Source organism: Arvicanthis niloticus, chromosome 14 (assembly GCF_011762505.2).
Source record: "Arvicanthis niloticus isolate mArvNil1 chromosome 14, mArvNil1.pat.X, whole genome shotgun sequence".
Classification (NCBI taxonomy): domain Eukaryota; kingdom Metazoa; phylum Chordata; class Mammalia; order Rodentia; family Muridae; genus Arvicanthis; species Arvicanthis niloticus.
Window position 1 is genome coordinate 50,873,277 of NC_047671.1, and position 27,302 is coordinate 50,900,578.

Sequence of the window (27,302 nt, forward strand, 5' to 3'; positions counted from 1 at the left end):
AAAATTTTCTAAATAACAGGTGAAATCATTAGATTTAATGGGGCATGCCAGAGTGCACTCACTTACAATCTTATGCAAGAAGAAAAGCAGAGCTAGGTATGGAGATACCTAAACTCAGCTCTCAGGATGCTGAGGTAGAAAGACAGTTTAAGGGAGCTAGAATTACAGAGTGTCAGTTGGCTCATTCTCCCACCTCCAACCCTTTGAAAGTCTTACTTATATAGATCACACTGGCCTTGAACATGAAGTCTTCTGCCCCAGCTTCTATAATGTTGGAATTTTAAGAGTATAGTTCCATGCCTGGTATAAATTTTTTTCTTTTTCCTTTTTTTAAAAGTTCTTTTTTTAAAAAAAAGATTATATATATATATATATATATATATATATATATATATATATATATATAAAATATCTTCAGACACAATAGAAGAGGGCATCAGATCCCATTACAGATGGCTATGAGTCACCATGTGGTTGCTGGGAATTGAACTCAGGGCCTCTGGAAGAGCAGTCAGTGTTCTTAACTGCTGAGCTATATCTCCAGCCCCTTGAATTTCTTTTTTTTTTTTTTTAAATAATTTACTTATTTTTATTTTATGTGCATTCATGTTTGGCCTCCATGTACACTTGTGTGAGGGTATCAGATATTGAAGTTACAGACAATTATGAGCTGCCATATGGGTATTGGGAATTGAACCCAGGTCCTCTTAAAGAGCAGTTAGTACTCTTGACCACTGAGTCATCTCTCCAGTTCCTTTGAGCTGACTTTAACAAAAACTATTTCTTAAGCCAGGCATGGCACCATCAATCAATGTATGAGGGAGGTAAAATCAGACGGTTGAGTGCAAGTCTAGCCTGGGTTACTATCTCAAAAACCAAAACAAACAAACAAAAACCATCAACAACATCAAAAACAAAACTCAAGCCAAAATGAAACAAAACAAACAATACTACCACTGGCACTAATCCCCAAACAGTGTGCATCATTCCAGGTCTTTTAATAGGTGAACAGAACACAATTAATATTTGAAATTGAAAAGCAGCGGATTATCTTCTAGGTATCGTATGGCCACTGCACCCATAAAATCACAACACCAATGGCTAGCAATACAAGACTGAACACTCAACACTCCATCATGGATGGCAGAGGAGATTCTAATCCACCCGTTCCTGAGAGGGGCTATTTATAGTTAATGGTTGCTAGAAGAGAGAAAATCCTTTTCCTCAGTGATGTAACTACTTGTAGGTAAAGTGTCCTTGCTCCAGCAAACCATCCATCCATGCTCATGAAAATGTACATACATACATACATACATGTGTACGTGTGTCCGTGTGTACGTGTATACGTGTGTGTGTGTGTGTGTGTTTGTGTGTGTGTGTTTGTGTGTATGTATGTACATTGAGATGGCTTGGAAGATAAAGGCACATGATGCCAAGCCTGGCCACCTTAATTTGAGTCTAATATCCACAAGGTAAAAGGAGAAAACTAACACTCTCAGGTTATCCTCTGACTTCCACATATTACCCTGGCATGCACTTGTATACACAGGAACATACACACAAAAATAAACAAAACAAATGTAATAAAAAATGTTTAAAAAGAAAATAGGTTAGGGACCGTGGGGAAAAAGGTATCCAGGAAGCAAACATGGTCAAGGCAAAGTGTGTGTGTGTGTGTGTGTGTGTGTGTGTGTGTGTGTGTGTGTGTTTGTGTGTATGTATGTATTAAAGTACAAAAGAATTAGCCCTCAATTTCTTTGTAGAGTCCACCAGTGTAACTATCAATTCTGGGCTTTTATTTTGGGGAAATGTTTGATTGCTCATGTAACCTTCTATAAACTGTTGGTCTGTTTGTATTAGTTATATTATTCTATATATGTGTTGAGGGGGATGCACATGCCATGGCATACATGTAGAAGTCAGAGGACTTTCCTTACACTATGTGGGTTCTAGGGATCTCAGGTCATTGGGCTAAGAGATAAATACCCCTACCCATTAAGCCATCTCTCTCGCAACCTAACTTTTTGTTTGAACCAAGGTTTCATGGTATTGCAATATATTTTAAGAATAATTAACTGAGGAACTGAAAAGACAGATCAGCAATTAGGAGCACTAGCTCCTTGTATAAACATTCTAAATTCAGTTCCTAGCAACCACATCATGGTTCACAACCACTATAACTCCAGTTCCAGGGAATCTGACCTGTTCTTCTAACCTCTGCAGTGACTAGATATGTACATGGTACACATACATGCAGACAAACATTCAGTCACATATTATTTTTAAAAAATTAAAAGGCTGGGAGTGGTGGTACACACCTTTAATAGTAGTACTGAAGAGGCAGGGCAGAGTCAGGATGATTTCTGTGGCCAGCCTGGTCTACAAAGAGAGCAAGTTCTAAGATAGTTACATAAAGAGACCCCATCTCAAAAAAAGAAAAAAAGAAAAAAGAAAAAAGAGAAAAAAAAGGAAAAGAAAAAAGAGGAAAAAAAAAGATTAACTGTTATAATTGCGAGGGATGAAATTTCCATTCAACTTTTCCAATCTTAAATACTTAAGGTTTCAGCTGTCATCTCATGTAAAAAAATTTGCACCTACCATACCTGGTGGCACCCACCTTTACTCCTAACACATAGGAGGTAAAAAAGCAGGTGGGTTCAAGGCTAGCCTGATCTACAAAGTGAGTCCAGGACAGCCAGGGCTCTGTTTCACAGAAAACCCTGTCTCAAAACAAAACAACAACAACAAAAACCACACAAAAACAAAAACAAAAAAAAAAATCTAAAAAACCCAACTCTTCCACTCCACCTACCTATATGTAAATACCTAATAATTTAAGGTAAAGAAATTCAAAGTACTCATGTACTACTGTTATTTATAAATCCCAAAGAGTCATGAATCTCTCAGAATTTGTCATGTTAACCAGATTTTAGTTGTCTAAAATTTTATAACCCATGAACTTTTTTTAGTTTAGGGATTTTATCAATGATAAGTATATGTCTCATTACAGAAAAAATTTAAAATGTTAATAGTGTGCATCACCAGGAATATTTAGTTTCCTAAACCTTCATTGGAGATGAGCTGAAATAACATATTGTTTCTATAGAACTAAAAACTGAAAAAGTTTACAAGTTATAAAAATCTTACCTTAGCCCTGTGTTCAACATTGGCTTTTCGGTCCAAAAGCAAACTCACTACTTCTGCTCGGCCCTGGAAACAGGCCAGGGTGAGAGCTGTGTTCCGGTTGGTCTCTATTTGTGCATTAATGTCTGAACCCATATCAAGCAGCAATTTCACTGCAGGAACATGTCCATTCATTGCAGCCAACATCAATGGAGAAATACCTAGTTTACTTCCAGTCCTAAGGAAGAAATGTGCTCAGAGAATTAGTATGGTGCCTTGTTTGTGTTTTTTGTTTTTGTTTTTTTTTAAAGCAAAAAGCATGATAGATGAAAGTGTCAGTAAAGAAAGATTTCTAACATTGATGAACAGACCATCTAACTCAGGAATGGCAAAAATCCCATAATTTAAAATATAATTCCTACTAAAGACATTTAAGTAACAGTAAAAACTCAGCAGTCATGAATGATAAGTGAACAGGTGATACCTTGAATTAATTTCTGCCCCAGCATTAAGCAAAATCTTAATAATATTCACGTATCCTCCAGATGCAGCCAGACTCAGTGGTGTATAATCAGACACATTCCTATGTTCTTTATTGGCTCCTCGGGCCAGCAGCAAATCTACCACCTACAAAGGAAAATATGGGTAGAGAAACCAAGTTTACAGTAGTGCTCAACTTAAAATGAAGGAAACACGAATAAAGACCTTCAATTTTCTTGTCTAAATATCTTACATTTAGATATATTTTATTTTATTAGGCATTAAGTATTAAAATATCAGCATTAGACAAATGGATTCAATTTCTTTTTTTTGTGGTGAACTTACAATTCTCCTGTTTCAGCCTCCTAAGTGCTAGAATTTTAAATATGTATGTCCACCATGTCCAGCTGAATTTCCTATCAAGAAACTGTGAGCCTGTGTGGCAGCTCATTCCAGTTCTCTGGAGCACCAGTCAGAGGACTATCTCAACTTTGAGACTACCCATAGCTATATAAGAAACCCCCCAACTTAAACAAACAGAGAAATTTAGTGTTGTGCCCTGTATGGTAGCACACATGTGTAATTCCCGTGCTTGTAAGGTGAAAGAAGAAAGATGAGGAATTCAAAACCGGCCTTAGCTATAATGAGTTGAAGGCCAGAAATTCAGAGCTTTAAAATCCCAGTTATATTGAAATAAGACACTTTCCATTTGTCAATTAATGAGCAATGAATCTGCATTTATACATGTTAGAACTATATTACAGAATGTTAATAAATGTAGAAATAAAGACAACTGGTATTTGTCTTCATGGTTAAAACCATTCCTTTAAAAGGTGTGTGCTATTTTCATTATACTTTATAGACATATTTCAATCCTCAGAAAGTCTATAGCAGCAGTTCCCAACATGTGGGCTTGTGACCCTTTTGAGGGTTGAAAAACCTTTTTTTTTTTTTTTTTTTTTTTTTTTTTGAGACAGGGTTTCTCTGTATAGCCTTGGTTGTCCTGGAACTCCCTCGGTAGACCAGGCTGGCCTCGAACTCAGAAATCCGCCTGCCTCTGCCTCCCAAGTGCTGGGATTAAAGGCGTGGGCCACCACCACCTGGCAAAAAACCTTTTCATAAGTATTGCATATCAGATATGTCATTATGATTCATAGCAGTAGCAAAAGTACAGTTAGGAAGTAGCAATAAAATAATTTTATGGTTGGAGGTCACTACAAGAATAGGAACTGTATTCAAGGGTCACAGCATTAGGAAGGTTGAGACCCACTGGTTTATGAAGCTTTGTAAAACACATGTGATTTACATGTAGTTAAAAAATACTAAGCACGTGGCAGGAGCAACAGCTCAGCAGTTAAGAGAACCTACCGCACGTGCAGAGGACCCAACTTCAGTCATTCCCGGCACCCAAACAGGCAGCTCACAACTTCAGCTTTGCATCTGAACTCTTTGAGCTCCATGAGCATCCACATGCACATAAGCATACATGTATTTAAAAAAAGATCTCAAAAAGTACTAACCATATACATATATAAGCAAAATATTTACAAAAGAAAACCAATGTTAACATACCTCCTGCCGTCCACCAGAACACGCCAAAGAAAGTGGAGTATCTTTAGTTCGTTCAGATTGTGCCTCTATATCTCCACCTTTATCCAAAAGGATTTCAACAACTCCAACATGCCCTGCTGTTGCCGCCAAGATCAGTGGGGTAAAACCTAAATTAGAAAATAAAACATTCTAAAAAATTTGTGGTTTTTACTTACTTTAATGTCACTGTTTTCAATTCCTTTTTATTTTAATTTAAATGAGTTCAGGGCAGATACTGATGAACAATTTAGCACCAAAATGCTCTAATTCTAATTTGTTAATGATAAAAACACAAACAACTGTCAAAAGGAAACACTAAATCAACAAAAGCTATTAAAGTTTATACTCACAAACCACATGAGGATTAAACACAAAGACATTCACAATTTGTTTTTTGTGCCTAGGGCCTGAAGCATGCAAGGCAAGAGTGCAGCCCTATTACTCTATCGCCTTCACTAATAATTTAGTTTACTTTTTTCTTTTTAGAGAAGTATTTGGTTCAGTAGATGAATGAGTCTGGAAACTGCCAATTTATTTTATTACTAACAAAACCAGGTGGTAGTGGTGCATGCCTTTAATACAGCACTTGGAAGGTAGAGGTAGGTGCATCTCTGAGTTCGAGGCCAGCCTGGTCTACAAGGCGAGTTCTAGGCATTCAGGGCTATACAGAGAAACTATCTTGAGAATCACTTATTCATAGTAAAAATTCTATAATTTTGGGAAGTGTAAATACTTAGATTTCATTTCTGAGTGATATTTCCTACCTTTTTTGTCTCTATGCTCAATTTTAGCATCCCGAGCAATGAGAACAGATACGAGTTCTTCATGACCACCTGCACAGGCCAGTGTTAAAGCTGTGTCATGATTGCTTTCCGTCTAAAGAGGAGGAAAAACAATTATTTATGTATTTATAAAAAAGAGTGCTCAATAAAAAGTATTTCTTTTCCTCATAAATGTACAATGACAATTTTCTCTTTTATAATAAATTAAAACACGTAAAGTAAATTTATAAAATCTACTCACATGTGCATCAATGTCAACCGAAGGATACACAGGGGGAATGGATGGGGTAACCATATTGCTTGGAGTCGGACAACAGGATTCAGGTGTAGGACATTCTGTGGTCTGAGAGGGATTGTTTGAACCAACAGGTACTCTGGTACTCACAGCTGAAAAATAATATTTATATTGCTAAATTCTACTTTAATGAATAATATTGTTTGTACACAGAAAAACATGTAAAACAAAATGTCCATTTGAGTAACATACTATAGTGAAATCACTAAGCTTTGGAGTCAGAAGAACCTATACTGAATGACTTTCTGAACTCATGCAATTTATTTAACACATTTAGCCTCTATTTATATGTACAATAAGGATAATAACAATACCTGCCTTGAAAATTTTTTTGGGAAGATCACTTAAGATAATAAGTGTAATTGAGTACAGGGCCTGTTAGTGGCATTTTACACAACCATTAAGGAAGTATAACATTTCACAATTTAAGTTTTTAGCCAGATATGGTGATCCATACTTGTAATCTCAGGACTCAAAAGTCTACGGCAAGAGGATCACAAGGTTAAGGCTAGAGTGGAACACCCCTCAAAAACCAAACAACAACCAAAAAAGAACGTTTATCTTAATTTGCAAAAATTAGACAAAAATATTCTGTAAATAATGAAAAGGGTTGGGGCAATAAGTTAGATAATTTCTCACATAAACAAACAGCAAGGAATGTGTTTTAAAAATTCAGCATTTACTTTTTTTTTTTTTACTTACAATCTCACTATATAGCCCTGGCTTTTTCTGGAACTCCCTATGCCTATGCTGGCCTTAAGCCCAAACACACCTGCTGGGATTAAAGGCATGCACCACCATGCCCAGCTACTATTTACTTTTAAGTTTAGGTAAAATTCTATTTCTGAAAGTCAAACTACTTTAAAAATGGAATTTATATTTGAGATCTCAAAAATTTCTAGTTTGCAGTTTAGAACAGTGATAAATGCTTGTAATTCTAGTACTGGGGGGTGGGGTGGGGGGTGCAGGCAGGAAAGTCAGGAGTTCAAGCTCAACCCTACCTACTGTGCAATTACAAGGCCAAACCCAAAATGTGGTGTTTGAAAACAAGAGTTGAAAATTATTTTACGTCTGTTATATCTTTGTTTCACAGAGGATGGAGTTTTGACTCACAAAGGGTTAAGTAGGGCTAATCTTAAAAAGATGTTAGTAATTTGTGAGATAATGTCTAGTCCAGGCTGGCCTCAAACCTGAAGTGTAGCTAAAGACGGCTTTGAACTATTCATCCTCCCACTCCACCTTTCAAGTGCTGGGATTATGTGCTACTCTCAGTTTAATGTAGACGCTAAAATAACTCAGCAAAATCTAAGATGCCTGGATTTGCTTCTCCATAAGTCATCCTTTCTTCTTCTCCCCACCAATATATAAAACATATTGGCAACATAAATTCCAACAACTTTATTCACCACAAAAATAACATTTAATTATCTGGCTATAAATAGGAATGATTATTTAAAGCTTTAAAACTTTTTGTCATTCAATGAAAGTGGCAGAATAATGTTGTTACATCCCAAAACATCTATATGTTCAGAAGACAGCTCCAAAAACCAACCCCTCTCAACATACTAGATTGATATGTAACATCTTAGTAACTTATTTTTTCAGTGGTGGGTCTTATAATTATTAACATAACATACACCTTAGAAAAGAATTATATTTCTATCAGTTTATTCCTGTTATCTTTTTCAGTAAATGTAAAAAGCAAGGTATCTTAAACATTTTAAAAGTATTTGACTAGAGTAGAAAGCTAAATTCTGATGTTATGAAAGACTCCCTTATAGGACTTACTTAAAATATACACATTTCCTGTGTATTTAACAGCCCTACTACCCAAAACATGGTATGCTACATTATTCTAAGATATTTTCTCTGTAATAATGACAATCAGAACCATTCCATGGAAAGTGACTTTAATAGGATTAATTACAAATGAAGGTTTATAAAGGTTGTATTATAAGAACATACTTTAGAACCATGACATTTTCATCAATTTTTAAAACATTTCCTATCTCTGAACAAAATGTCGCTTAAAATAACAGAAGCAGAAAACTACAACAAAAAATCAATATACAATTCAAATTAAAAATTTTACACTGTTCAAAAGTAGGGCAATAGAAGAACCAAGTGTAACATTTTGACCTGACTTTTTAAGACACCAAGCAAAATTTTGTATGTAGTATGGAATAATAACAAATCTTAACATAAAATTTTATTGCTACTAGAGAGATAAAATATGTTGTAAGGTTTTAATCACTTAATAGATATGGTGCTACTCACCTGTAAGTCATAGTACGTGGGAGACAGAACACGGAACATTAGGAGTTTAAGGCTAGCCTAGACTACATGAGACCCTGTTCCCAACCCCATCCCCACCAGCCCCCAAAAAAGTCCCAGGCATGGTCATACAAGTGTATAACCCAGCTGTTCCACAGGCCAAGGCAGGAAGATTACAAGTTCAAGGCCTGCCTAGTTACAGGCTAAATTTAAGGACTGAGCAACTGAGTGAAATCCTATCTCAAATAATAAAAAACAAACTGGGTTGTGTTAAAGGACTTCCCTAACATTTGTGACAAAATAGAAATGTTATCATTTGGTATATGTCATAGTAGTGATAAAACACTCTCATTTAATTAAAGCCTAAGCTAGGTGGTGGTGGCACACTTCTAACCCCAGCACTCAAGCAGGTAGACCTCAGAGACCTATCAGCCTCTGCTTCTTTGGGAGAGGCCAGCCTGGTCTACAGAGCAAGTTCCAGGACAGCCTGGGCTATACAGATAAACCCTGTCTTGAAAAACAAAACAAAACAAAACAAAAATTAAAGCTTAAAAGTAAAATATTAACATTAGAGGTAATTATTATTTAAAATATCTTAAAAATCTCCCCCATAAGAGGATCTCCAAATTCTTTAAAACACACACACACACACACTTATTTTATTTTTAATTACTGTATGTATGTTGTATATGTGTGTATCACTTATATGTTGGGGTACCCATAAAACTGGAGTGGTTGATCTTTGTATATGTATGTGTGTGAGAAACAAGGTCACATTATGTAGCCCTGGCTAACCTGGAACTCTTTATGTAGACAAGGTTGGCCTTAAATTCACATAGCCATCTGCCTTTGTGTCCTGAAAGCTAGGGTTAAAGGCATATGCACTGGTGATTATGAGCTACCTGACATGTGCTGTGAACTGAACTTGGATCCTCTGCAAGGACAATACATGCTCTTAATTTCTGAGCCATTTTTCCAGCCCTATTTTTTTATGTTTAAACTTCACAATGATCACTACAGTGTCACTTAAAACAAATATATTAAAACTTGATTTTTAAAAAAAGATTTATTTATTTTATGTATGTGTCCCTGTCTTCGGACACACCAGAAGAAGGCATTAGATCCCATTACTGATGGTTGTGAGCCAACATGTGGTTGCTGGGAATTGAACTCGGGACCTCTGGAAGAGCAGTCAGTGCTCTTGACTGTTGAGCCATCGTTCCAACCCTCTTAAAAGTGTAATATAAACAAGTGCACCAAAGTGCCAACAGCAATACCATATTAGACACAAAACCATATTAACTCACATACATACCAAATTTTAATATAAAAACAAGACTGACCTATTGTAATAGGATTTAAAAGTATAAGAAACAGTATTTTTAAGATAAATGCAGAACTTTTATTAAAATCAAATGCATAACACAGTTCTTTTCTTTCTCTTTTTCTCTTTCTTTCTCCCTCTTTCTTTCCTTCTCCCTTTCTCTCTTTCTTTTCTTTTCTTTCTCTTTACAGACAGGGCCTCACTATGTAGCTCTGGCTGGCCAGGAACTCAGGGATCTGCCCTCCCTCTGCTTCATGAGTTCCCAAACTTAAGGCCTGCACCACCATGCCCAGCTTGAACTAAGGTTCTTAAATATGGCTGAACTGAGTAAAAATTTTATACTAACTAGCAGCTTCTTTTATTACTCCTGTTGCAGATGGATGTAGATTTATTAAAGAAAGGTGACAAGGAACTCCCAGAGTTAGGAAAATGTACAGGGAAGTATCCTCTACTTCTCTTCTCAAAGCTTTAGTTTCCATCAGAACTGGAGATAGGAACATCTATTTTGTGGAAAGAGTTTAAACAATCTAAGATGGTTTAAATAAAGTAACTAACACTAAGCTTGGTACATGGTTAGTGCTCCATAGATGATAAATTGATGCTGATTTTTAAACAATGCTCTTTATATATTAATGAAATTTTATTGAATGTTTTCTACAACTGCTCAACAGTCAAAGCTATGTTGAATTTCTTTGAATTGCTCTAAATTTCTAGAGATTTTCTCAGTTTGTTTCTATTCTGAGTATATTTTCCTTCCTTTCCTTTCTATTAAATTGAGACAATATAGCCCAGATTGGCTTTGAACTTGACATGTAGTAAGGATGACTCTGAACCCCTGATCCTCCTGTGACTATTTCCCAGGTACTAGGATTACAGGTGTCAACCAAGAAGGAAATTTTTTTTTTTTAAATTCAAGGAAATATATAAATGGCTATTAAAACTAAGGAAAATTAACAAAATATAAAAATATTAGAAATAAATGTTGTAATAACTGCTTCTATGAGTATATCATATACTTTCATATAAATTTGATAAACATTTTACTTTTAAGATCACTTACTATTATAACTGATAAAAGCCTAATCCTTTCAAAAGAAAGATTTGAGGTAGCATGTTCCTAATCAAGATTAAATATTCTGTTTAGGACTGTATAGAATTTAACATATCTAAGATTACATGCTATAGGCTGAGTAAATGACATGAATTATGACATTAATAAGTTATATATATATAAACAATTCATTAATAATGAAAATATTTTGAGAGTAGAACATCTTAAAGAGGGAAATTTATATTCCCTTTGGAGGGACATGTATGTGTGTGTTTTTCTTCAAGTGAAACTTCTTTTAAGATACATACTATTTTCTCTTTCACTAATGAAAATAAACTGAAGTAGAATTAATTGTGCCTATGGCTTGCTCCATAACCCTACTGATATGCTTGAATGTTTTACAATATAGTTAGCTATTAACCTGTGTAATTTTTGTCACCATGAATTAAGAAAATTAGACTTGGGAAAAATAATTTTAAGTGAGACATGTCATCATCTTGAACAGAGAATACAATTATCACCATGCATTTCAAAACAGATAAACTTCATAAAATAGAACTTTATTTGGCAATTTAAGTTATTTAGAATGTGATGAGCATTAAGGCCTAAGTTTTATTAGGTCAATTAACATACAACACTAAAAAATGTTTTCTAAGGTAATTTTTAAGTTTCGTGTGAACTCTGTAAAAGATTTTTTCTATTTTAAAACACTTTAGTAAAATAAACACTTTCAAGAATGATCTGTAAAAATTACCATAAAGTTAACTACAAGATTCCTTTAGAACTGTTTTGGTTAAAATAAACTTGACTTAAGAAGAACTATAAACCAAAAAATATAAAAATTCAAATTAAAGAATAATAATCCTAACTCCTTAAAATATTTCCCAGCATTTGAATTGTAAGAAAACTAGACATTTTTCTTCTTCACAATACTATCTGTTACATGGCAGAAAAGCCTCAATGGCAAAATTACATCTATTACCAATGGAAATAACACATATACTCAACAAAAATTCCTGACTTAATCTTATTCCACATTTTAAAAGATTTAGTAAAGATCAGGAAGACTAAAGGCTCACAAAAGAAGAAAGGAAATGGGATAGTATAATTGGGGTGGGAAGGGGAGGAGAATATGACAAGAGGAAACAGACAACAATAAGGAAAAAAATGTTGCAATCAAGAGACAGAGGACTGGCCTGCCTTTGAATATCACTCCAGCTACATCTTAGTTCTTGGTCTTCATCCAGTCAACAGCCATTCTGGCTGCAATTCTGAACTGGGCTCTCATGGAGGTGATACATTCACCAGCCATCTTTAGGAAGGTAAATGATTAATTGCACTGTTTTCCCACTGCTGCAAGGACAATGAAAGGGAAAGTAAACTTGTGCACCTCATTTCATAACTAGTTGTAATTTTCCACACAACAATAAACAGAAACATAAACTTTAAGATTATCAGTCCTTTTTCTTTTTTTGTGTATGTGCACAAATGTGCCATGTATGCATGCACACTTTTAAGTGTATCTGTATGCCTGTTCATCAAGAGTTAACAAACATTCTAATCTCCAAACATCAAGTACAATAGTTTAAATGTACTTTAATCTTCTGAACCCAAACTCTATACCATGTAATGCTCAGCTTTTCCCATTTAATTAGAGATAATTAAATTGGTCTGATAACAAAAAGCAGTGTCACTTAAAATTCTGATGCCCAAACATGAAATTCATTGGCAAGAAAATTAAGTGGGTCTCCTTACCTGCATATTTCTAAGCCCTAACAAGAGAGTCTACTAAATGCTCCTACCAAGGAAGTAACAGAATGGCTTTGATAGAAAATTTCCAAAGGATTATAACTTTATTTGTCTTTGAAATGCATTTTGTTTTTTAAATACAAAAGGGAAACACCCATAAAGTGCTAGTGCTATTGGGTTTACTTAAATTCACTCCTGAAATCAGAATAATTTTACAAATTCAAATACAGAAGTAAAAAGTCTTGTGTTTTTGAAGGGGCATTAAAGAAGTTGAACACACAGATTAAAGAGAAAGTATTTTAGATATATTTCTTAACCCACCTGCTATCAGGTCATCAAGAGTGTCGGTAAGCGTCTGGGCTGGAGTTGCAACCATGAGTCCATCTGGCTCTTGAACTAATAGCCCCTGCTCATGTCCAGCAATCGCAATCTGAGGCTGTCCTAAGAGCTGCTGGTTACCTGATACTTTCTGAAGCACAAGAGAATTTGTCCCATTAGAACCTAAGTCACCGGAAAAGTTACATTGTGGAGATGATAGAGGCTGGACTGGGACAAAGTCAATTTGTTCTGCCGATGATGGAGGCTGTTGCTTATCATCAATACCATGATCCTTAAATAAGACTGTATTAACTTGGGGTGATTCTGAAGAGTGATCCTGTGGAAGATTGCCATCGTCTTCCCCTGTCATGAAGACTCCTCTATGAGAACATTGCTGGTGTGGAGACTCTGTGTCTCTCTGACCTTTGGTTTCCAAGTATTCTTTGGTAAATTGCTGCTGTGTTTTCATCTGTAATTGCCTTTCCACTTTCTGTAGTTCTTTCAGTATTTTCTTCTTCTTCTGGACTTGTTCTTCTCTGTTCTTTTTAAGTTCTTCTATCTTATCCTTGTTTAAAGGCTCACCTTGAATTAACTCCAATGACTTAAGCTGTGCTTTCTCAATAGCACTAATTCTTTGCCCCAGTTCATTCAGCTTGCCTTCAGTCTCTTCTACTATGCACTCCAAAGGCTGGTATGGGTGAAAAGGTGATAGTAGGTCCTGATCTGCTACCTGCAGAGAACTGGACTTCTGCTTGGATGCACCTAAGCACATGAAAAATGTTTGAAAATGTGCCATGCTAAGAGGAGAGAGAGAAAGAGAGAAAGGAAGAGAAAGAGAGAGAGATACAGAGATAGAGAGAAAGAAAGAAGGAAATAAAACACACACAAAAAACCCAAAACCCCCAAAGATTCCCCAAAACAAAAACACACAAAAAAACCCATATCCCTCCCCTCTCCCAGACTTACTTCCCCAATTATACGTAATGCTATAGAATGATTCAAAAGTTACACCAGTGTGAAATACATTAAACCTGTACTATCTCATCTGTTTTCACACAGCATAAACTGGAATGTTATCAACTCAAAAATTAAAAACTATACTTTTCAGTGTAGGAATTTGGAAATTATGACAGTACAATGAAAAAAGTAGGAATAAAAGAACCTCAGAATTTAAAAATCTAGTTGAGTATGCTAGTACATGCCTTTAATCACAACACTCAGAAGCAGAGGCAGGCAGAGAGATCTGAGTTCCAGGCCAGCCTGGTCTACATAGTAAATTCTATAAAATTTATAATTTTATAATTTAAATTTATAAAATATAAAATTCTGTAAATTATCCAGGACCACATAGTGAGTATCTTGTTTCAAGAAAACAACAAAATAAATAAATAAATAAATAAATAAATGTATCAAATGTAAATCAGAATCAAAATGGCATTCAGAATATTAATATTAGTTTAATTGCTCTTTCAGAACAATTCCTTTAGGAATGACTATACAAGTAAAGTTTACTCCAAGAGAACAAAATGGGGCAAATATTTTTTTAAGTTGGTAAAAAAGTCTACAGAGTGAGTTCCAGGACAGCCAGGGCTACACAGAGAAACCCTGTCTTGAAAAGCCAAAATAAATAAATAAATAAATAAATAAATAAATAAATATAAAAATAAATAAAATACAATGTGAAATCAGTTTCTTAAGATATTGTCTTCTTTAGCTAGGCATGTAGCCTGTATGCCTGTAAAGTCAGCACTCAAAGTACAGGGTAGAAGAATCAGGGATTAAGGGTTATACTCAGTTATATAGCTGAGTTCGAGGCTAGACTAGGTTACCTAGAACCTTATCCTCAATAAAACAAAGATATATCTTTATCAAATTCTCTATTAAAAATTCTAGTATCTTTGTACCTAAACACTATATTAAACTTATACCACAAAGGACAATTTAAACTAATTTTAAATAAACATTACAAATAACATCCACCTAAGAGAGAAACAATGAGTGTTAGTAATAGGGATAGTCCATATAGAAATATTCATAATGATAATATGTTTTAAAAGGAAAACATTATTTAAAGTTATTAAATATATTTATTCCTTCCTTATAATAAATCTGCTGAAAAGTAAGTATTAACAGCCCTAACCAAAGGTGATAAATTAAAATTTTTATATACTTGATTTGTTTGAACAAATTCAAGGCTGAATCTTATTTAGGAAGAACTATGCCTACTGTGGGGGTAGGGAGACAAATTACTAATGCATCTAGAAATGTAGATGAACTTCAAAACCCTGCTAAGTGAAAGGATCCAGATACAAATTACATATTGCAAAATCTCAGATAATATAAAGTTTACAGAGAAAAGGCAAATATACAGATAGAAAAGGAAGTAGTGGCCTTGGGGGAGGCAATGAGAATAAGGTTCAAATGCAAACAGGCACAGATCTTTTGAGGGTCGTAAAACTATTAAAACTAAGTGAGAACTGTATGGAGCAACAGATGCCTGAAATCCTAGTAACCAGGAGGCTGAGGCAAAAGAAACAGGACTCTGAGACCAGCCTGTGCTACCCAGTAAAACTGTTTCAACGTCTCGAGAGTAACAATAACGAAGACCCCAGGAAACTTGATGGTCGCAACTGTCTCGGAAATAGGCCAGTTTACGAAAACACACTGTACTGCATATTTTAAAATGAGTGAACCTGACAGTTAAGTTTAAGCTATTTTTTAAATTTTTTATTTACTTATTTTATGTATATGGATATTTTGTCTGTAACTATGTCTATATATGCCTGGAACCCATACAGGCCAGAAGAGGATGTCCAATCCATTGGGGCTAGAGTTATTAAAGCTTGTGAGCAGCTATATGGATACCAGAGTTGAACCTGGTATTCATCAATTGCTCTATACAGCAGGGCTATCTCTCCAGTCCCCAATGAAGAAGCTAGTAAAACAAAAAAAAACTGGGTAAAATAACTGATTAATCTTCTGAATTGTAGTTAGCATATTAAAAAACACAGATCATCACTTTAAGATCCGTTTGTTTGTTTTGTGTGAGACTGAGTCTCAGTTGGCTGGTCTTAAACTCACAGTCCCAGGGCTCCATTATCTTCAGTGCTGGAGTTACAAGTATACACGACCACATTTAAGGATTTTTTTTCTTTCTAACAGGTTACTTGTTTGTTTAGAAAGTGAGAGAAGAAGAGAGAAAGGATGTGTGTGTGCTCACATGTCACATAATATTGTGGAGGTCAGAGGACAACTTGCAGAAGTCAGTTTTCTTCCTTCTACCATGTAGGACCCAGGGATCAAATTTAAGTCATCAGGCTAGGAGACAAATGCCTTTTTCCTCTGAGCAATTTTGCCAGCCCCAACATAAGAAATTTTAAAAGAAAAAAACATCTCTAAGTTTAAATCATTCTCAAGCTTAAAAGACTCACATACTAAAAGAAAGTAAATCAGAGATCTTAGAACTACATGCCAGACCTGGTGGCACACAACTAAAATTCCTTAAAACTAAAGTTCCTTAGCAAACTGCAGGAAGAGGAATTCAAAGCCAAAACAATTAAGACCATGTCTCTAAAAAATTAAATTAAAAACTTTAGGTAGTTCAAACATATACATATATGTTTTAACTATGAAAACAATACAAGGTTTCCCCTGGATATTATTTTTATCAAGGTCAGAAGACCAGTTTTAGTACCACAATGCAATTACTTTCAGAGGCCTATTTACTCCCTAATGCAAAATCTGAAAAGCATGTCATATTTAATTTCATATTCCTACTTGAGCAAAATGGTGGGAAAAGACTATTCTTTCAGAGCAAAAGCCATTAGATTTGAGAGATTATTTGATTATTACTTTCATAAGACCTTACAGAAGCCAAACATTTTAACAATTAACAGGAAAGAAAAAGAAGGTGAAACTGTCACAAAGAGCAATATATAAATTCTTATCACAATACAAGTAAAAATGTCAGCTTCATGAATAAATGCAATGACATAAGCAGAGTAAGTATAAAGGCTTAGCAGAGACTGAATTCTCCTGGAAACTTTCCTAACTGTAGCTGTTCCTGTACTAGGATAAAGCTGCCTAGATGATGATCCACAGTAGAGAAAAATACTAAGGACAGAAAGATACAGTAATGACATGCTCAACCATATTAGAAACAGTACATGGAACTACACGTGATGTTTCATAGAACAGAGAGGTACATATAGAACATTAAAAGGGTAGGATGTGGCTGCTCTTCAGAGGACCTAGGTTCAGTTCCCAGCGCCCGTTTTAGGTACCCCATAACTGTATGTAATTCTGGTTCCAGGGATCCAACACCTCTTCTGACATTCATGGGCACTGCATGCACATGGTACACATAAATATACTCAGTGCATATGAATACACATTAAATTTATAAAGTTTAATATATATATATATATATATATATATATATATATATGAATAAAAACAATGGGCCAGCAAAATGACACTGCTGCACACCTGAAACCTGAGTTGAATTTTGGGGCCTACATGTTGGAAAAAGAGAATCAATTTTCTCAAATTGTCCTTTGATTCCCACATATGTCATCAAGTGTACATGTGCACACTTACACATACATTAAAAACATGAAAACATAAAAATTTAAAATGTAATGCATGAAAGTTTTTTCCTTCAAATAGTCAATAGTTAAACTATCCAAAGTTAGAAACTTAGAACTGTCTAGATAGGGGTACATCAAAGCCATTAACACAATTTATATCTCAATAAATCAAAGGTGGTAAAAACAGAATGTTATCTGAAACTGTAGAAATACCAGTTAATAGGTAGAAATCTTGACAAAAGCTCATTGACAATAAAATTTTAATATAAAATAAGTACTAAAGGATGACAGAAAATAAGATTTCCAAGTCCTTCAAACATTTCCCACTGTTAGATATATATTTTTCTGATATACATTATATAACAGAAATACCTAATAGTGGAACACACATACACTTACACACACATACACACACACTCTCTCTCTCTTTCACACACACACTTTCTCTCTCTTTCACAAACACACACACACACACAGAGAGAGAGAGAGAGAGAGAGAGAGAGAGAGAGAGAGAGAGAAAGAGAGAAATCTGTACAAGGATATCATACAGTTGACATGTTGAGTACAATTAAGAGTAGTCATCATCTCTTTTGGTTTGGCTTCTATCTTACAGTTTTTGCTCCCTCTAAGCTTTCTCCCTTCCTAGTAACAAAACTGAAAAACAGTAAACACTAGAAATTGTGGTCTACAGCAGTTTAAAACCACCTTTACTGCTGTTTTGCTGCTGGAGATTAACCGAGGGTTGTGAGCATGACAGGTGAGCATTCTGTCATTGAGTTATTTACATCCTCAGATCTTTTTCTTTTGTTGAAGTGTTGGAGAGGGAATTCAGGGTCTTGTGAATGGTAGATGTTTCACCACTGAGCTACATTCCCCCATCACTGATATACATTAACTAACTTATTTATTTTTATGAGTAATAGGTAGGTGAGGTATGCATCTGCTAAATATTTAGCTCTCTGAAATGAACTTAACCCTATTATTTTCAAGTCTGTATTGATTAATTAGTATAATGTGCAAAAAATGATCAAAGGAAAATATTCATTATCTAGAGTTTTAACATGGAAATCTCTTAACCAAAATATCCAAAGATAGACCATCTGTGTTACACAGTAACATATTCATCCAAGCTATCTCTTTTTACTAAAAGCAGTTATATGTAAAAGCACATTATTAGGTTTGGGCATGCATAAACTTACATAAGCATGATTACATGATTAAAAATTAGTAGTGATATTAGTAAAGTTTACAGAACATTCCATTTTAACTACAACATACACAAGTTTTTCTATATAGTTTAATATTTCCCATAAAAATGTGAGTGTTCATGACACTGACTCTAACAAACAACACTGGAGGTGAGGTGGCATATATTTTACCTGTTTGGAACTTTATAAACACCATCACTCTGAAATACAACTTTTAAAATTGCTATTTTAAATAAAGACAGGGTCTCAGTGTGCAACCCTGGCTGACAAGCATGCGCGCGCGTGCGTGCACACACACACACACACACACACACACACACACACACATACGCACGCACGCACGCACACATGCACATGCGTGCACACACACACACACAGTAGGGCTAGGAAGATGATTTGGATAGTAATTAAGACCTGTGTAAGAAAGCTTAGGCTAGTAATCTCATCAATGGGGAGGGAGACAGGAGGATCACTGGTCAGCTAGACTAGTCAAACTGGTGAGCTCTAAGTTCAGTGACTGATTCTATCTCAAAAAAATGATACAGGAAGAAATCTGACATCAACCTCTTGCCTCCTTAAATGCACACATGCACACACACAAAGAACAATAGTTCTTATAAAATACTCACTATTTTATAAGAACTTATAAGACACACTGGGAGGATAATGGAAGGTAAAAATGATACAAGAAAATAAAACAGAAGAGTCATAAAGACAAACTACTAGGAATTGGGTGATTAATTCAACCCTACATTTCAAGTCTGAAGGAAATGACAAGAGAAGGAAGAGGCAATGAAGTACTACAAAGTTCTCAGAAAAGAAAGTACTTCTCAAAAAGGTCTGAATTATACAAAAGATATGTTGGGCTAAGGGTATACACTTCAGTTGTAAAGAGTTTGCCTACTGTGTGTGAGGTCCTGAGTTCAATACTCAGTACCACAAAGAAAAGAAGGAAAGATAAAATTCAAACTTGCAGTGTTAGCAATTGAACCCAGGTTCTACATACTAGGGCAACCCAGCAATATGATCTCCCATCTTCCCCAACATACCATGTGTATAACTACACACATATACACAAGATAAACACGATTTAATTTTAAAAGCTTAATACATCTTTAAGATGGAATTTTATATCTAAAATGAATATCCGTATCCTTTCTTTTTTTTTCCAAGACAGACTTTTGTTATGTAGTCCTGGTTAGGCTAGATCTTGCTATGAAGATTAGGTTGGCCTTGAACTCACAGAGATCTGCCTGCCTCTGCCTCCCAAGAGAGGAATAAAGACTTGCATTACTACACCCATCCCAAGTGACTTTTTCATTCTGAAAGATTTTATTTTTATTTATGTATATATGTGCCCACGCATGTCAAAAAGGGTACCAGATATCCTGGAATTGTAGTTATAAGTATTTGTGGGCTGCCTAACATAGGTCTTGGAAATCAAACTCTAGTTCTCTGGAAGAGCAGCAATCTTAACCACAAAGCTACTTCCCAGCCCTCAGGTAACTTAAAAAACAAAATAAGACAGAATTTACAGGGACATACACTCTAGGAAGAGTCCAATTTTCTTTAACTAACCTGACAGCTTAATCCAATAAATTATCACAATTTGATCCTTTATAATTGTTAAATAGCTAAGAGGAACTTCTCAAGTATTTAGATACAAATGTTAACTATTTTCCTTTCTTAATAATTTAGTAAAAAGTGTCTTTAGAAGGTTAATTTTTATATCATTGAGTAAAATAGTAAACTAGAGAGAAGGAAATAAGTTGATTCCTAGTATCAGACAGTTTCTAAGCAAAATCATTACTCATGAATATCAACATAAAGAAATCTCAAGGTTTTCTGTTGCTTACATATTAGCTCAGTATTTAAAATGTTCTAATTCTTCTCTGAACTCTTGTCTAGATTGGTTTTTGGTTATTTTGTGGTTTGTGTGATTTTTTTAAAATAATTATTTGTTTTATGTGCATTGGTGATAGCTATGTCTGCATGTACATCTGTGTGAGGGTATCAGATCTTAGAGTTACAGATGGTTGTGAGCTGCCATGTGGGTACTGGGAATAGAACCCAGGTCCTCTGCTAAGCCATCTTTTCAGTCCCTTATGTGAACTTTTAAAAGCGATTTCCTGTTAAGTATTAAATTTCTGAAGCCCAAATTCTTACAGTCTTTTATAGGGTTTAACCATTCAAACATAAAAAAAGATCAGGTATAGGGTATGAGCCTGTAATCCCAGTACTGGGAAGCAAAGACATGAAGATAGTGGAGTTGTTTTGCAATGAGATTCTATCTCAAACAAACCAGAAAAACAGAATCAGTAAAGTAGCCCAGAAGGGAAAGGCTCCTGCTCCAAGTCTGGTGACCTGAGTTTGATCCCTAGAATCCAAGTAAAGCTGGAAGGAGAGAACCCATTCCATAAAGTTGTCCTCTGACCTCCATACATGTACTATGGCACATGCATTCCCATACACTTATCATGTAAACACATAAACACAATAATAAGTTTTTTAACCTGATAAAAACAAAACAAGAGGTACTTTAAAATATTTTAGAAAAGGGTGTTAGTTGGTTACGCTGCTCAGATGTTAACAATGTATATTTTTATTTACTAAGATTAAAAATAGCAGGAAGCCAGGCATGGTGGCTATATTAACATATACTTATTTAGTTTTCAATAGTCTTCTATTTACAATACACTAAATAAGATATATTCATAAAATTTTTTATGTTAAGCTTTTTGGACAGATGCTATTGGTCGTAAAAACCAGGGCCTCATATATGCTATAAGTGTTTCAGTACTATCCAATAGTTCCAACTCCTATGCAATTTATAATATCGTAGACATTACTTCAGCAAACGCAGATATTATAACATATAATTATCGAGAGAAGACACTTTATATCTACGAATGAAAAGAGGAAAACTAAACCAGAGCTAATAAGCTTGACTCCTTCAAACAGTGTATACTCCTCTTAATAATTATTTGGGGTTCAGGCCTATAATCCTAGTACTCAGGAAGCTGAGGCAAGAGGATTGCCATAAACATGAGTTAGGGTAGCCTGGGCTTCATAGAGAGTTCCAGGTCAGGTTGATTTATTCATCCAAGTTCACAGACTGATAATTATTTCTTTAACTCAACCACTATATTCCAGTGTTACATAAAGTGAATGCAACTCTTCAACCTCCTTCTCATGAATTAAATTGATGCTATAAAGATTTACTAGGTAGCCAACACATACTTTTATTATTATACTACAGTTTGGCTAAAATATTGTCAAATAGAAGCTGGGTGTCATAGCACATACTCATACTTCTATCACTAAGGCAGAGGCAAAAGACTGCCACAAGATCAGGCCCAGCCTGCTGTAACTACTGAGTTCCAGGCAATAGACAGGTACATAGAAAGAGCCTGTCTTGAAAAACAAAACAAGAGCTACCAGGTAGGAAAAACAAAGTTTGGCAAATTTTTTTGCTTTAGTATAATAAAAAGCTTAATTTATTTCTTAAGTAATTTTACTTTTGGCCAATGGAAAACTACATCTAGCAGTATGTTAACAGGAAAATAGAAAGGCATTTTTCTAGTTTTTAGGACTTTCCTATTTTAAACATCCTCTAATAGTACCGACATTTGTCAGAGTTATGTATCTCAATTAGACACAGGTATATTAAATATCTCTGTACCATTAAATAAAATTTATTAACTAGTTGAAAAAATAGTAGTTTTAAGAAAAATAATTCAACAACTAACCTTTTTGTACTCCTAAAAGGGCAGTAGATGTCTCCTGGGAAGTTCTGTCAGGTTCCTGGGGAGGCACAACCATGGCAAGTGTGTGTATGGGTACTCGTGGGACCTAAAATATCAACTCAGAAAAAAGTCATCTCAGATCACAGAAGAAAACAAAGTTCCATAAATAAAACATATCTTGCTTTATGTTTTCTTCATATAACATTCACTTCTTTCTTTTTTAGATTTATTTTATGTATATAAATGTTTGCCTGAATGTGTGTATGTGAGCCACATGTGAGTCTGGTACTCTTGGAAGTCAGAAGAAGGCATAGGATCCCCTGGAATTGGAGTTATAGATGATTGTGAACCACCATGTAGGTGCTGGGAACAAAAGCTAAGTAGGTCCTCTGTAAGAGTAGTGCTTTTGACTGATGAACCATCTCGCCCTCCCCCTCATTTATTTATTAGAGCTTAAAATTTTTTCTTCAGCCTTCACCAAGGAATAATTTCTGGGAATATTAAATAAAAAGACTGACAACAATCTATGTGTTTGATGATTTAGGTTAAATAATATTATTGTCTTTTGCTCAAGTGAAAGCCTTACAGCTCCAATTATAGTGAGAAGTATAAGTCATATACTCACTATGTACTGGCCAATTTACTCTTGTTCAAATTTTATTTGAGTAAAAGAGAAAGTAAAATTCCAACATATTTATTGAATTGGAGTAGACTATGAACTTCCAGGATAATTGAATTGAAAAGAACTATTGTTTTTTTTTTTTTTTTTTTTTTTTTTTTCCTTTCTTTTAAATCAGAGCTGAGGACTGAACCCAGGGCTTTGCGCTTGCTAGGCAAGTACTCTACCACTGAGCTAAATCCCCAACCCCAAGAACTATTGTTTTCATTAAACAAAAACTTTCAAAGAATACTTGTATCAAGAAATCGTCTATTTTATTTATACCTGAGATTCATCTTGTGACGGAGAGGTAAGTTGAGACACATCTGTGGTGGGAACCGATAGAACATTATTTGGATAATCCAACAGATAAGAAACAACATTAGTATGGCCACCTTTTGCAGCTTCAATAAGCATTGTTGATCCATCCTAAGAAAAAATTGATCATAGTTAATTCTTTATAAACTTATTCTTAAACTCTGATAAAATTACTTAGTAATTCATATAAAAATCAGTATCCATGGTTTTTTTTTTTTTTTTTTTTTTTTTTTTTTTAGTGGTATTCACTTTATTCCATACATGTCAGCTCCACTGATTTGTCATTCTTTCGGTATCCATGGTTTTTTTTGTTTGTTTGTTGTTTTTGAGTGGCATATAAAATCAAATGTATCAATTTAATTTTACTTTCAGGTTTTGAAATACAGTCCTGCTATTTAGCCCAAAACTTACTTTGGATTCAAGGTAATCATGCTGCTTTGGCTATGCTCCCATATGCAGCTCAAATCCCATTAATAGTAGCAAATATTAAGCATTAAAAGATCAAGCAAACTTTTAATAATAATATATCTTATTATTTGGTAGGTTTTGTTTGCTGGTTTATTTTTTTCTCAAATCAGTCTCAATATGTACCCCATGCTGACTTTGAACTGACATAAGTACTGCTTTGGAATACCTACTGACAATATTATAGGCATATGCCCATACCCAGCTAGTTTTACTTATACACTATATTAAGTAGAATACCTTGAGCTGGGTGTGGTTGTGCATGCTTTCAATATCAGCACCTGTTGAGGCAGAGGCAGGAGGATCTCTGGGAGTTTGAGACCAGCCTGGCATACATAGTGAGTTCCATAGACAGCCAGAATTGCATAGAGAAACACTGCTTTAAAAAAGCAAAAATGAAACAAAAAGTAGAATACCTTGAGTCGATGAGTAGGGTCAGCTCCATGAGCCAAGAGTAGTTCAACCACTGCCAAATGGCCTCCTGCACATGCTAGTGACACTACTGTGTGATCATTATTGGCTGTAGCCCTATTCACATTGGCACCTTTAAAGAAAAACAGTAATCTTAACAAAGGTAAAAATCAAGCCAATTTACAATATCATTTAAAGATTTTTTTCCAAGTATAATACAAATTTAAAACAGTGTAAATCATAGGTGTGTATAGCTTAAAACGTTCACAAAGTGAACACACCTGTGTCACTAGAATCAGATCAAGAAATAGAACATTATTTACAAACCAAAAGCCCTAGCAAGTGCTCCCTTTTCAGATACTCCAAACCATGGTAACTCTTAACTTTGACTCCAAATGGTATCATGTAAAACAAAAACAAAGTACTATTGTATTTTATTTAATCTTCAAGTAAACATAATCTCAAATTGTATAAAACAATCTTTTAAGAAAGATAAGACAATATAATGATCGTCTATTACAATATGAGATTATTTTTTAAGCTGTTTAACAATAAATTTAGACAATGCAATTATTTAGAAAGGCATCATTCAATGTGTCCCTATTCTTGGTAATTCTTATTATATTCTTGGAAGGTTGTTGGTGGGTATGACTTAGGCATTCTGTTTAATTATACAAGCATAAGAGAACTCCAGAAGTTATCTATCTGCTTCATTAATCACCCTCTTACCCCAGCAGCCATTAACTGTAGCTCTTAATCTTAAGGGGTTGGGCCTTGTAAGATTTACCTTCCATGTTGGAATGCCTATTGGTAGTGTCACTGTATAGGTCTTGTTTATGCAACCATACTGTTTCAAGGAATATTTATTTGTTTGATATAGGATCTCACAGTGTAGCTCTGGTTGCACTGGAACTTACAGGCCAGCCAGACCAGGCCAGCCAGTCTAGGCCAGCCTAAAACTCACTGAGATCCATCTACTTGCTTCTGCATGCTGGAATAGGTATGCAGCATCATACCTATGCACAAGGCCTCAAGACATATTTTTAAAAAGATCTTTGTATACTGTTAATTCAACTGTATGACAAAAAGTATAGCGTCTCTCACCTATATCTGCAGTAAAACTGCCTTGAATGTGTTCAGTATTTACTGGAGAACAGTGGTTATTTACTTTTACCCTCTCCAGTTTTCAGGACCAATCATATACAGTTTGATGGAAAAAAAAAAAAAAAAAAACTCAAGACTAATAGAAAATTTCCAGTAATCATCTCAAAAACCGTTTGCTGTTTACTACATAAAATACACCTGAAAAAAGTCTGATTATTTTTAACCACTAAGTGTTTTTCTCAGAGATAGAAGGCTTTTGGAAACAACCACTTTCTGAACTTGCTTTACCTTTGCTAATAAGAAACTGAACTGTGCATAAATGACCAGCTCTTGCAGCTTTCATCAAAGGTGTTCTTCCACCTTCAGATTCATGTTCCTATTAAAGAAACAGAAAATAAATCAATCAACTAACTAAACATTTAAGAACTTAGTACTGATATGATTAACAGTGAGGATTTAGTACTTACTCATGTGGACACTTACACTACCGACTTCAATTCCTCTAATATACAAATTCATTTCAGCTACACTAGATAGCATGACCTATCATGGGCAAGTTTCAACCCTGCATACCCAACAATAACCTTTAAAGATAATAAAACTAATGTTTAGTTTGGTTCCCAATAAATTAAATTTTCTAGTCACAATTAAGAAGGTATTTTTCTTAACTATTCATGTGAACTGTTTCGGGGTGGGGGACAGACTTAAGTCCCTAAGATGATTTTTAAAATCCTGATATTTTATTAAAATCCATTAAAAATTTTACCAAACGGTAAAAGTTGAGAACAGACTTCTGCAGTTGTCCTCTGACCTCCATATGTGTAGTGGCATGCATGCACATGCATACACATACATGAACACACATACACAATTTAAAGGATTTCTACCAAAAGATGAAAACAGCACTAAAAAAAAAATTCATAGTATTTTATGAATAAAGGGAAACAAGAATATATCAATGAACAGAATGTTTTAGAATAGAAATTAAATACTTGAAAAGTTAAAGGCAAAAGACATAGTTTTAGCAGCAAAACCACTGTTCTTCTCCAGGAAGTTTGCCAGATAAAAGAATGAGTGATAAAAAAGCTTCTAACCAGGTCTTTTTTTTTGTTTTGTTTTTGTTTTTGTTTTGTTTTGTTTTGTTTTTCAAGACAGGGTTTCTCTGTATAGCCTTGGCTGTCCTGGAACTCACTCTGTAGACCAGGCTGGCCTTGAACTCAGAAATCCACCTGCCTCTGCCTCCCAAGTACTGGGATTAAAGGCGTGTGCCACCACTGCCCGGCCTCTAACCAGGTCTTATTATCGAATAGCACCCAACTGAACTCTCTTGTATGATTAGTAGTCTTAGTATGGTTAGTGTACAAACTCTTACTACATACACCTAAGTACGGGAATTGTTGTTGATAACTTTGTTTCCATGAAGAGTTTTCTTACCTATCCTCCAGGTTCATGTTTAAATTATACTAAGTATGTAAATGTGAATTCTGTTGTTCCAGTTGATTTTTATTAGGAAAAAGTAGACAAATTGGTAATGACAGTTTTTATTTCACCATTCTTTTAAATTAACTTAGAAAGTTACTTAGCTGTCATACATTCAATTCAAAAGGTGCTTTGTCAACAGAACATAACAAAAAACTTTAATCTACGTTATAAATTAAGGGGGGGGGGGGCAAAGAAATAGTTGGGGCTAAAGAGATGGCTCATCAGTTAAGAGTTCTTGAAGTTCTGCCAGAGGGCCCAAGTTTGATTTCCAGCACCTACACAAGCTTCTGTGACTCCAGGTCCAGAAATCTAATGCCCTCTACTGGCTTCCCAAG

General features: G+C 34.9%; 1 protein-coding gene across 3 annotated transcripts in view; it reads right to left on the reverse strand.

Annotated features, from left to right (window-relative positions):
* Positions 1 to 27,302, reverse strand: part of Ankhd1 (ankyrin repeat and KH domain containing 1) — a 100,051-nt gene that overhangs the window by 23,981 nt on the left and 48,768 nt on the right. For 2 of the 3 annotated variants that reach the window (XM_034518555.2, XM_034518554.2), the window contains exons 11-20: positions 25,774 to 25,861; positions 24,387 to 24,514; positions 23,473 to 23,616; positions 22,533 to 22,635; positions 12,990 to 13,748; positions 6,217 to 6,362; positions 5,958 to 6,069; positions 5,176 to 5,321; positions 3,608 to 3,750; positions 3,148 to 3,361 (exon numbers count right to left, since the gene is read on the reverse strand). In XM_034518555.2, coding sequence (XP_034374446.1) covers positions 3,148 to 3,361; positions 3,608 to 3,750; positions 5,176 to 5,321; positions 5,958 to 6,069; positions 6,217 to 6,362; positions 12,990 to 13,748; positions 22,533 to 22,635; positions 23,473 to 23,616; positions 24,387 to 24,514; positions 25,774 to 25,861 — 1,983 coding nt within the window. Of the gene's footprint in view, positions 1 to 3,147; positions 3,362 to 3,607; positions 3,751 to 5,175; positions 5,322 to 5,957; positions 6,070 to 6,216; positions 6,363 to 6,948; positions 12,273 to 12,989; positions 13,749 to 22,532; positions 22,636 to 23,472; positions 23,617 to 24,386; positions 24,515 to 25,773; positions 25,862 to 27,302 lie in introns of those variants that run through there. The other variant, XM_034518559.2, reaches the window with a different exon arrangement.